Raw genomic sequence first — 12,136 nt, forward strand, 5'->3', positions numbered from 1 at the left:
GCAGTACGATTATGCACGTTGTGTCAATGTAAATAAGTAAGACGTGGAGAACAGTATCTACATTTTACCTGGTGTATGAGGTATACTCAGAATGTACAAGGCTATAGCAAGAAACAGATTAAAACGACGTATCGAATATTGTGTCGTACATCATGTTTATTTTTACAATCTGTTTATAAAATCATTGAGAATCATATTTGTTCTAGCTACTGTCACGTTATCGCGTAATAATGCAAGATTTATGGCAGAAAATAAAGTCGGCATGGACTTAAATATTTTAAATATTTTACCGAATTACAAAAGGTCTATAGTTGAGAGGTTCTATTCTATTTTATTCTACTTTTTAAATAAAAAAAAATTCAGTTATGTTTGCAACTTTTCATATGTCTCTCTGTTTTCCTTGCGATTATTTACACATCGTCTGACGCGTTAAATTCGAGATTTGTCGTAGATTCAAGAGTAAGATTATCTCGGGGATGTGTTGTGATAGCTCTCGCAAAATACTTTATTGAATTCTCGACGCATTCCCAACGGTTGTAAAAGCGAAAAAGAGCGGATTTCTCGCAATCGCGACACGGGATTCCCCACATTTTCGGCGTTGACACGCGGCATCCCGAGCTGTTATTTTGCAAACGGCCGCGTTGATATTGCTCGCGTTGTATATCGTTTCAATTGTACGCAGCTTCAATTGTACGAGCAAGATATGAAACATACCTTTCAGATGTTCTGGGGTATCCGCCGCGCCGGCTCGCATAATATCGCTCAGATAATGTTCCAAAGTCCTCATGTTGTCTAACGGTGAGTTTCCATTAGCCGTCATACGATCCTGGAAAACATTAAAGAAACTGTGAATCTCATATTCGTAATGTGACTCCTTATGATTTAATTATTTTTAGGATTAAAAAAAAAATATATCAATTTAAAAAAATTATTTTAAACAGTCCAATATAATATATGTGTATGAAATAATTGACACATAAGTTAATACAAGTTAAAATAATTTTAGCAATTATATATTCTAAGAATTGTGTACATCTAAATAGTATCTGTTGCTCTTCGACATGTAGATATAAACGTTAATTTCGAAATGTATTAGTAGCAAAATTGTTTACTTTATTTAAATCACAAATTCACAGACAATACTCGGACTTTCATTACGACGATTGTCTCATGAGATAAAAACCGACGCTATGATATATAAAAAATTTTAGATTTTTCAATTTCCATCACGAGCCATTTCGAGATATAAGACAATTCGTTCGTTTCTTATTAAAAAAAAAAAAGCTTTTAGCGTCGAGCGAATGTACTGTGAGATAGAATATAGGTAAGCCAGCGAAAGAGGAAGACGACGAAGCGGAGCGGAAAGGTTGAAAAACGATAAGAGAAATAATGTTTCTAGCGTTATAGAGAGAGGAATTCGCTAGAAGGAAGCATACTATTCGCGTAAGCACAGCAGAAAAGAAGTACGTGGGCAAAAGACGCGAGAGAAAGGCCTGTAATAGACCACTTGTAACGAATCGGGGAGTGCAGTTAAAGAGAGCGGGGATGTATTCAAAAGTTCCATCCATCCTCGCCCCTTCGTCCTCTTCGCCGTCGTCGTCGTCGTCGTCGCCACACCCTTAATGCACATCCGTTTCCCTTCTTTTATTTCGGCTATCGCGCGGCCGAAATGCCGTGTTCCCGACCAAAGTTTGATAAAGCCCGACGATCTCTTTTATTTCAGACGTCACGCCACGGAATTGCCGACTTCCTCGCGCGGAAAGTTCGATGAAAAAGTCGACCTCCGAAGATTAATAATCTTCCCACGATCAGATTAGAACGTCATTCGTAGATCTTGATCGATATATGCATTATTTAAAGGAGATTGAAATGGATTGTGCATTTTATCAAGTTGCAGTATCATTTAATTAATCGTTTGCAGTTCATATATGTTGACTTTTCACATATTTCTCTAAACGCTCAAAGTAGCGATATGTTTTGTAGAAATTGTAGAAATAATTATATTTCTTAAAATTTTATAAATTTCAAACGATGAAAAAAAAAAAAAGATTCTTATATTAAGATCATGGTTATATCAAAATAAAAATTAAAAATATATAATATTTATTTATTATAATTTAAATTGCTAATGATAAATGATATCGAGACATAATAAAAAGATCTTCTTCATATTGCTTGATAGGTATATATACTAAGAATTATTTTATATATCTGAGAACAACTCCTTTGCCCTGATTCTTTCTACGCGTCTAGCATCTCGTAAAGGAAGTAGACGAGGAGTTATGGAAGAAAGAAATGGGTGAGCAGGATAACGGAGGAGAGTCGAATCTTTGAAGGTGAACAATTGAGAAGAACGAGCAATGTAACAAAAAATAATGGGCCCGATGCGGGAGAAAAATTGTCTACTTACGCAAACGGAATGCTTCCTCTTAGAGTATGTCCGAGCGGACGGATGCTGGAATTTCTAGCGTTATATTTTTATGTATATCCGCTTTTAAAAGCTCTCTCGTTGTATTTTTTACAAATAATTGTGAGATATGATTAAAAAACAACGCCAAGTTTCAACGATGCGAGAAGCTTGATTAAAACAAATGCAAGGAAAAATCGACTCGAAATCTATCGAGAAGAATTTCAAAGATATATATTCTCTTTATCTAACAAGATAATTCGAGTATATAAACAATATATCTCACGAGTTCTCTCTAATAAACCGCATATCTCGCTCGTGTACTATATTGCTTGATACGCGATATATTTATATAAATCTCTTGCAAAACACGTGATAATTCGCACGTCCTGGACCAATATTGAAAATTATGGCCGGCACAAGGGAGCGCGGCCTTCGGGCCGCCGTCCTGGAATAAAACGGCCGTGACACTTATTTGGTCAACGCGGTAAGGCACGGGGGAAAGGAAGAAAGACGAATTTCAGGGTGTATATTGCACGAATGAAGCAGGGAGAGAGAGAGAGAGAGAGAGAGAGAGAAAGGGGTGGGCCCCCGATGTCGAATAATCGTGCCCATCTTTCCATGCCGGTGGAAGTGCAAAAGGTGGCCCCACCTTCTTCACAAACGCGTTGCCTGTATATAACCCTCTGCTCCTGGTATTCCTTCCTTCCTCGTGTATGACCGCGCGAGCCCTCCGAACCCCCACCCGGGTATCAACCCGCTTCTCCTCCCTCTCTAGGGTTGCTTCGCGCGCGCATCCACCCTCGCGTCTACAAGAGCTCAGTTCACGCACAGTACACATAGACACAAACGTAGAGGGGAAATGTTTCTCGGCTCCGTTCCGTCTCTGTCTGGTTCGCAACGTGGTGGAAAATCAATATAGGGAAACCAGGAAGCAGCGGCAGGGCGTCGACAGCAACCTCTGTGCAGGCTCCATCCCGGTACCGTTACCCCTACTCGCCGTCCCGTTCTCTCGTTGCGTATCCCTTCTCCTCTGTATTCTGCTAACCCTCTCGCGGTTCTTCTCTCTCTCTCTCTCTCTCTCCCTCCCTCTCCCTCCCCCCCCTCCTTCTCTCTCCCTCTATCACGAATTCGGTTTCCCGTGTCCTATTCGTTTTTATTTGCCATTGCTCATTGTATTGTTCTCGTTATCCATAGCGTAATTTCCATTTGCCGTAGTCGTTAGGGATTTCTTATGAAGTCGCGCAATTCTCTATTGACCATCGCGGATACCGTACATCCGTCTTCCGGGGACAATCGTTAACGTCTTGACCGTGATTACCACTACTATCTCGATAACCACCCCTTCGGTAGGAGGCCACTGCGCAAATCTTCCCCCACTGTCGCGGAGTAGGTATACGGGTCGAGAGAAAAAGAGAGAAAGGGAGAGAGAGGGAGAGAGAGAGAGAGAGAGGGAGGGAGGGAGGAAAACTGCCGGGAAATTGGGTGATCCGGAAGAAGACGCGAAGAAAACACTGCAGCGTCGTATGTACGCGTCGGGAAACGCCGAATTCGGCATCACTACGGGCTGTACATCACGGAGATGTATCTTAGGAAGCTAGCGATTCGTTATCCCATCTGCGTGCACGAGAGGCCATATATCTACATCTCTTTCGGCCATGCAATTCGAGAACGCATATTCCATATCGCGTGACGAATATATACGCGATGAAAATATAATAAATTCAACGAAATCTACATAACAATTTTTCCTGCTCAAAGATACGCACATGTATCTCTCTCTCTCTCTCTCTTTCTCTTTCTCTCTATCAGTTACGACGATTCCATTCGACCCAGAGAACTTCGCATGCTTTCACGGTTGCGAGACGCGCGGTCGCGGTTGACCCAATTCCGAAGTTGGTGGCTCGTAAAAAGCGACATTACTTCCTACTCCATAAATGTATATATATATATATATACGTACGTGTGTGTGTGTGTGTTCCACGTATATGTACGCTTACACTATCGGAGTTCTCTGCTGACCGCGCGTTTGCGAATAATCCCTGTCATGGGCATCGTGGTCTAATCGGGAATTGAGTTATGGCGAGCGGAGCAGAGGTGCTGTGTATAAATGTAATCCAGGAATGGTCCGGGAAACATGGGTGTAAACGCGTAAATTTTTTAGGGGGATGACATCGCGCGTCAGTACGTTTTGCGCAGTCTCCACATGGGCGAGGCGTGACGTAACGTTCGCGCGATATGACACGCATTCCGATTGCGTTTGTCGAGAACCGTTGAAAAATCTGGGAGAATCTTTTTCGTTCATATTTTTTCAACGAAGAAACATTATTCGCGATATTTTCGCGCGATGTACGGAAGGATTATCTTTCGTACAAATGAGATACAAGGCGAGAGCGCACTTCATCTTATTTGCATTCTATGTTTCGAGACACACGACATTCGCCTTGTATTTTAAAACATAATATTCCTATATACGAGCACGATTTTACATTACGGCGATATCTACATTAAGAAATAAAACGGGGGGAGAGTGAGAGATATGTCAAAATGATATCCACGCACGAAAACTAGAGACAGATAAATCATCAAACGTTCATTAAAATACTAGAGCACATTACTAGGTCCTTGCCCCTAGATAAAAACATACGATTAATTCCACGATAAATGAGTCGAGCGATTTATAAAGGGAGGGAAGTAATATTTGGAAGTAAAGCCGTCCGAGACGATTATAATGCAGAAGAAATAAAAGGGCCGTTAGAAGATTAGTAGGAAGCTAAAAAGGGGAAGATATGTAAAGGGGTTGTTGACGGAAGGGGACGGGGTGTATCGAGGTGTGTATGCGTCTCTGGAAATTCCTCATTTTTGTCGCGCATCCATCCAGTACGGACGCGAGAATTCCTACCCCCGTGCACATTTCGTACTGTGTATCTCTTTTTCTTTCGACACAGCAAATACGTGTTTATATTCCGCTTTCGCGAGACGCTATTTTACCTGCGTTTTTACACGTCTGCACGTCTGCGTTCTACAATTGGGAGGAGGTGATGGGATGCGTCCTTATTGTGATCGTCGAAATATCCATTAGAGGTGCCGAATGCGACGAGTAATTATTATGTCGAGCGCGACGCCGTCGTCGTCACGTTGCAACGGCTGGTGGATGGCATGGGGAAAATAATAACGCGCGAGAATGTATTACACCGCGGGGGATGAAACGAAAAATTCCAGACGCGATACTTCAATGTCTTGCGGCCTATTACAACTGTATTTTATTTCGAACCTTTACATAAATATAGTCATAATAAACGTATCCGGCATTTGATATACCGAAATGGAAGTTACTTTATTACACACATCGCGTGTGTATATATTGTATATATATTTTGCATAACGTAGATTAATTAACTCGGCTAATCCTGCTGTAATTTCAAAAGGATCGCATCACATAAAAGAAATTGACTTATCTCTCAATCTCGGTATACATATTTATAAGTGCCGATATCGTTTAAATGTGCAAAAGAGTCATCTAAAAATTAAAATTCAACAATTATATACTTTCAATTATTTAAAAGAATACGGGCATCTATTCTCTAAATTAACATATTAATTATTTAGAAAAAAAAAGATCAACAGAGTTTTGATAAATCTTCAAGTCCAGTATTAAGCTCGGTAAAAAATTCGACTTCCCGCAGTCGCATCCTTTTCTCGCTTATGACCGTAACAATGTCACCCGTTATCCGATCCGATTACGTTTCTCCCCCTCTCCTCTCTCCACTTATTCCCCTCCCCCCTCCCCCCCCCCTAGTCCCGCGAACGCGGACGAAGGGTGCGGATGACACGCGGAGAGGGTGCAACGTAACCTGAATCCCGAGGCGTGTACGGAAGCAACGATTCCAGCCGGCTAGCACGAAGTAGGTCATCTCCATGGAACGGAGCTCTCGCCCCACGAGGGAGGAGGGGGTGGCGCGCAGCGAAACGTACACACAGAAACGGCAACATCGGCGCGCCGCGATGGCGGCCAAAGGGTGGAGAATGCGGCGTGGTATCATCCTTGTATCGCGATCGTTGCGGACAATAGTGCTCATTGTCTAATGCACGTGTGCGCGGAATATTTAGAATACGAGAATGCGAGGTATCGGCGATTCTGATCATTCAACCCTCTGTTTTTACTTTCGGTTTACTTCATTTCAGCGCAATAGATATCGCGAATTTCTATTGCGAGCTAAAAATGATAAAATGATAAACGATAAGATATGACTTATTTTACGTGATTTGATTTGTTCAATTAAAGTTATACAGGGTTGAATTTGTTAACATGGATAAATTAATCTCAATTATTCACGCAAATGATTCTTAATGTACAATAGTTAGCGGAAAGTTGTTATCGAAGATAATCAAACAATAAGAATGTAAGAGATGCCTCTATAAAAAATCTCCTTTCAAAGTAATTTTTTCTCAACGCTTTTTGCATATATTTTTATAATCTGTTTTGATAAAGTTTCTCTTTTATCTTAATATCGCTATCTCAGTCTTTCTTTAAAGATTCAGAATATTTATACGACAATAGATTTTCATATCTGGATCGTTCGGTGATCGTCCGTAACGTCATGGTCTTGGTCGATTGGTGTTATCAAAAAATCATGCTCGCGCGGTAAATGCCAAGGCGCTTAGCTCGCAACATAGCGGCAAGCGGATCGGGCCGACAAAATTATGTAAGATATCGAACGAATCGAGTTAAATGTTACCATGTAAGTGGAAGACTTGGGTAAACAGGCGTCGTAACTCCCAGCGCTCAATACCGGGCGGCCATCCCCGTCTGTAAGCGGTTAACCGCATTTCATTACATAAGGCGCAAGCAGTATGAAATATGTGTGCGATAACTTGTCAATAGAAAATCATTGCATTATGACAGAGAGAAAGAATATAAGTTCACCTTCCCCCATTATTTTAAGATAAAAAATTATATAAAAATTAAAGAAAATAACCACGTGTTCGACAAGATAATTCATAAGATAGAGTTTTTTTCATTTCGAAACGTCTCGTAGAAATAATTTATAAAAAGATGTAATCTATCGTTATCGTACTATTGATATTTTTATTCAGTCTAATTATTCGCATGCATTTCTCGCATATTCTACCCTCTTCATACATATATAAAGGACAGTTAGATAATGAGCAATAAGATTAAATAATCGTTTCTTATATCGTTAACATGTGCATATATTACTGGAGAAAACATACAAGCGTAGATTTTATATATGTGTCTGGTTAACTGCTATGCGGAAGGACGTATCTCGCGCGAAAAATCTATATCGCGGGAAACCGGAGTAACCTATAAACCCCCCGTACACTGGGTCACTTCGCACCGGCGCAGTCCGGAATTCAAATAGGACGGTGGTTAAATTAGGTTAACATCTAGACGGCATAATGGAATGGCATGCTTGAAAAATTCCCTTCTCTGACTTTCTGTCCTCTCCACCCCATTGATTTAGCAACCATAAAAAGATCGAACGATGTACCTATGCCTCATAGATACCTGCAAAATTATAATTTTCTAAATGGCGTTAAATATCAAAATTTTTAAAAAATATATATTAATCTTTACTGTTTTCATTTCCGCAGAATATAAGATAATATTAAAGCAAAGAATATCTTATTAAACGTGTACAAAAATTTTATGATACTTAAACTAGAGCTTACGAGTTGCTACTTAATCATAAATATTAATAGTGAAATATATAAAATATTTCATTTGCTGTTTATATCTTAATTAAAAATTGCTATTAAGAAAACTCTCGCGTTATCGATTGAAACCATCTACAAATTATCGATGCTCTCCTTATTATTGAGATATCGGGTGAACATAATTTTTTCAATCGCCGCAGGAACACCTTGTCTTTGTCTTCCCTCGGCTAGTACCTATTTCAAGGACAAATTTGCATCGTCTTGTCAGAGCGCAACGCAATTAACACTTCCAACCGACATGCTATGCATACCGCAGTTGCTTTCTTTCATGTCACGTTGCGAGTCACGCAAAGCATGTTGGTTTAATATTTTGGTTATATGTGGCACGCGATTTAATGCAAAATGCAAAAAAATTTGCAAGGCACGATAGTCGATTCGTTTTGTCAAAGGATATTACTTTTTTCAAAATTCTTTACAAATAATTTTAAATAAAAAATAGAGCAAACTTCAAATATTGTATTTGTTATACTAAAATAATATAACAAGGTTATCAATATTATCTACGTTGATAATATAGCGTAAAGGCATTCGAATAAAGATTGTAAAAGATAGAGAAAGTAGCGAGTAATAAATCATTTCAGAAAATCAGATTGGATGTCACATTTCTTTTTACAATCTTTTAACATTCATGTAAAAACACATATATTTAATTAATTCTGTAAATATAAGCCTTTTGAAAAATAAGACCGGGCGTGAAATAACGAGAAGAATAAATTTCTCACAAGCTTATGTTTTAAAAATCCTTAAAACTTCTTCTACCATTTATAATTTTAAAACTATCGATATATATATCGTACGTATTTCGATATTTTTGGCAATAGAAAGTTTACTTTAACTTGGTCAAAGAATCTGTCAGATAAAAGAGAAAGACGGGAAAAATCTAAAGCAGACAAGTATACGTATACGGGGGTTCTCTTTATATTTATTCGCCAGAATGCGCACAAGGAACTTTGAAGGTACCTGCGGCCGATTTGTCGCATACGGATAAAAAGTTTCCTAAGAAAATCTTTTCGTGTTTCTTCCCGTCGGTCGGGCACACGGAATAAAATTAGCCTCGCGCACACCTTCGATCTATTGAAGATCAATTTCGATCCAGGGACGAGGGGCGACCTTCGCGCCGCGACATATCGCGAGCCGCCTCTTCGCTTTTCCAACGATCGTAGGATCCGTCGTCAGCCGCATGACACTTTCGTAGGCGTTATTACATCGTTTTAGCCGAGTTGCACGATAAAATGCCGTAAATAGAAACGCTATTGGCCGGGAAACACGTGCGGACCGGCCAGAGCGGAGTTCTCTTCGCGTTTCGTCAGACCCATTTCGACAGCGAGGCCGCGTTTCGTAATGATGTTTCAAGTTTGCCGCACAAGTAAAAGCAGCGACGACGCAGCGCCAATCGAAATCGTTATCTCTACGCGTAGAGATAACGATCCATTACGTTACAATTTTTTTTTTTTTTTTTTTTGCATATTGCAATTACCGACACGAGCTCGTGATCGTATTGTATGCACGTGTATGTATGCGCGATCAGTATCCACCGGTGATTGGTCCTCTCGACATATCGGCTAGAAGCGACCTACTGCACGTGCTCCGATTCCCCTTCCCGAGGTGAATGACGAGTAATGAGTTATCGGACTTCGAGCTCGAACATTTCTTCGCTCTGTTAGGCACTTTTGCCGTATTACCTGGGCGCGTGCGCGCGCGCCTTCTATAATCCGTGACACTTGCGCTCGTATGTCATTCATCGATCGTTCCTATATACAGTCGCGTCAAAATGGATCGCGTGAATTAAGAAAATCGCGATGAAAATCAGAAAATCGTCGAAAAAATACGGTTATTTTTACTCTTCTCGTGTTACCGTGCAATTCTTACTATTATCGATTATGGTTGAAGCACGGTGGCCCGTATCAATAAAAACTGCTATAGTTATATGATGGATGAACGTAATCGATACAATGCGAATTTGATTAAAGTGAATAAAAAGATTATATTTCGTATTAATAAATTCAAAGGCGATACCTCGAACTATATAGATATTTTTCATTATTCACCGTCTAAAATTAAAAAAAAATAAAGTTGTTTAAAAAATATATATAAACTTTGCATAAAATTTAATACTTTCTTGCATATATTATTTTCTCCAAATTTTATATAGTACTTTTCACATATAAGAGAGAGAATATATAAATTATAGTTTCGAACATGGCAATTAAAGTTTCACACGAACAACTCGAGAAACATGGGCTATATCATAATTTCTACTAGACGTAACGTTTAATTGAATCGGTGTATAGGCCGCGTATTCACGACTTGTTTGTGTACGAGCTAATTGTTCTTGGCGACGTATAGTCGAATCAACGATATTAAGGTTACTGATAAACGACCATCTCGCACTGGACGCTGCGTCTGTTCGTTCCTTGAAATGCAGTTATGATGTCTACCGATATGAATCTGATGAAATGACATATTTATGAAATATTTTTATGTATGAGCCAGAAAAATATCGAAATGATTGTTGGTCCATCGAAATGTCAAATAATAAAGATGGAGTTCTATTGGATATATAAAAGTGTAGAGTGTATATCAGAATAATCATTAATAATAATTAATGATAATTAATTATTCATAATTATTCGATTATCGAAATAATTAATGCTTGGAAAAGTGTTAGAAGATAAACAATATTTTTCAATTATGGTATCCGTATATATAATCATACATTTCGAAATGTCTATATAATTAAAAATTTACATTACACTTTTTTTGACGCGAATATATTGTGATATTATATATATTGCATGTTATATTATTAGATATTAGTAAATATTTTCGTATTTTCAAGTAACATAGATATATTTCTTCACAATTATATCATAGGCTTCATTATATTTGGCATGGTTAATAAATCACGGTGAAGGAAAGCATTGCGCTGTGTACAAATATATAAATACGTTGGGGAATACGAGGTGCGTGGAGTTAATAGCAGAACGACAACATGACGACATCCGCCATTTCTCTCGAATAGTATGCAAATCTATTTTCGAGTGATGGTTAAAATAGCTGAGCTTAAACTTCTGCTAGACACTGTCGGAGTTACTACGTTCAAAAGGAATTGGGTCAGACTTGAACGACAAAATAAGTATCAGCGAAATAGTTTCCGATAGCGCGAGTAGATAACAAAAAATGAGTGAAATCGATTATTAATAGTAACCTCAATAATTCTTATCTACTATGGAAAAAGTATTTGATCTAAAATAATTCGCTTTTTAAAACATGACGGTTATATATATATATATATATATATATATATATATATATATATATATATTTTTTTTTTTCATACACGTCGATTACTACTTTGGATAATTTGACAATTGATAAATAATTATTTTATAGTCATCTTTTTTATATTTGCTCCAGTTCTGTCACAACAATATAAAATTATCTTGAAATAAATATCTATATCTTTACGAGTAGAATCCTCAAAGAAATAATTTAATAGAGATCTGTCATGTGTAAATTAATCTAAACTGCCTTTATTTGAACATTATTTTATTATTCATAAAATTATTGCGGAGAATTATTGAATAAAATTTGAAGAGATTCATCACAAAGCGCGTAATAAATAAAAGTAATAATAATAATTTAAATGAATTTTACCCAAAACTAGAATATAATAACGATATAATAGGTATACACATATACAATATACACGTTGACTTTATTAAATGAATTTGAATTAATTTATTTGAATTCAATTTATTTGTGAATTAAGCTTCTTATACCGAAACAACCAGTGGCCACGTATAAACAAAATTATTTATTCATTTACTAACCATATATATCGCATGAGATATATATATATATATATACATATATAATGAAAGCTTCCGTTTAAGATCGATATGACGTTTGAAATATAACACGTCACAGTGCGCATAAGGACGTAAATGGAGCGAGGTGTGGAAAAATATAGAATTGAGGGGAAAAAAA

The 12,136-nt window shown here is 38.0% G+C and overlaps 1 protein-coding gene across 1 annotated transcript in view; it reads right to left on the minus strand.

Moving 5' to 3' along the window:
* The window catches only part of Orb2 (orb2), a 139,164-nt gene that overhangs the window by 122,291 nt on the left and 4,737 nt on the right, over positions 1–12,136 (minus strand). The window contains exon 2 of the mRNA XM_070299342.1: positions 715–826. Coding sequence (XP_070155443.1) covers positions 715–826 — 112 coding nt within the window. The remainder of the gene's footprint in view (positions 1–714; positions 827–12,136) is intronic.

The sequence above is a fragment of the Polyergus mexicanus genome, unplaced genomic scaffold (genome assembly GCF_030449975.1).
Source record: "Polyergus mexicanus isolate NDT 795.1 unplaced genomic scaffold, iyPolMexi1.0 SCAF_7, whole genome shotgun sequence".
Lineage (NCBI taxonomy): Eukaryota > Metazoa > Arthropoda > Insecta > Hymenoptera > Formicidae > Polyergus > Polyergus mexicanus.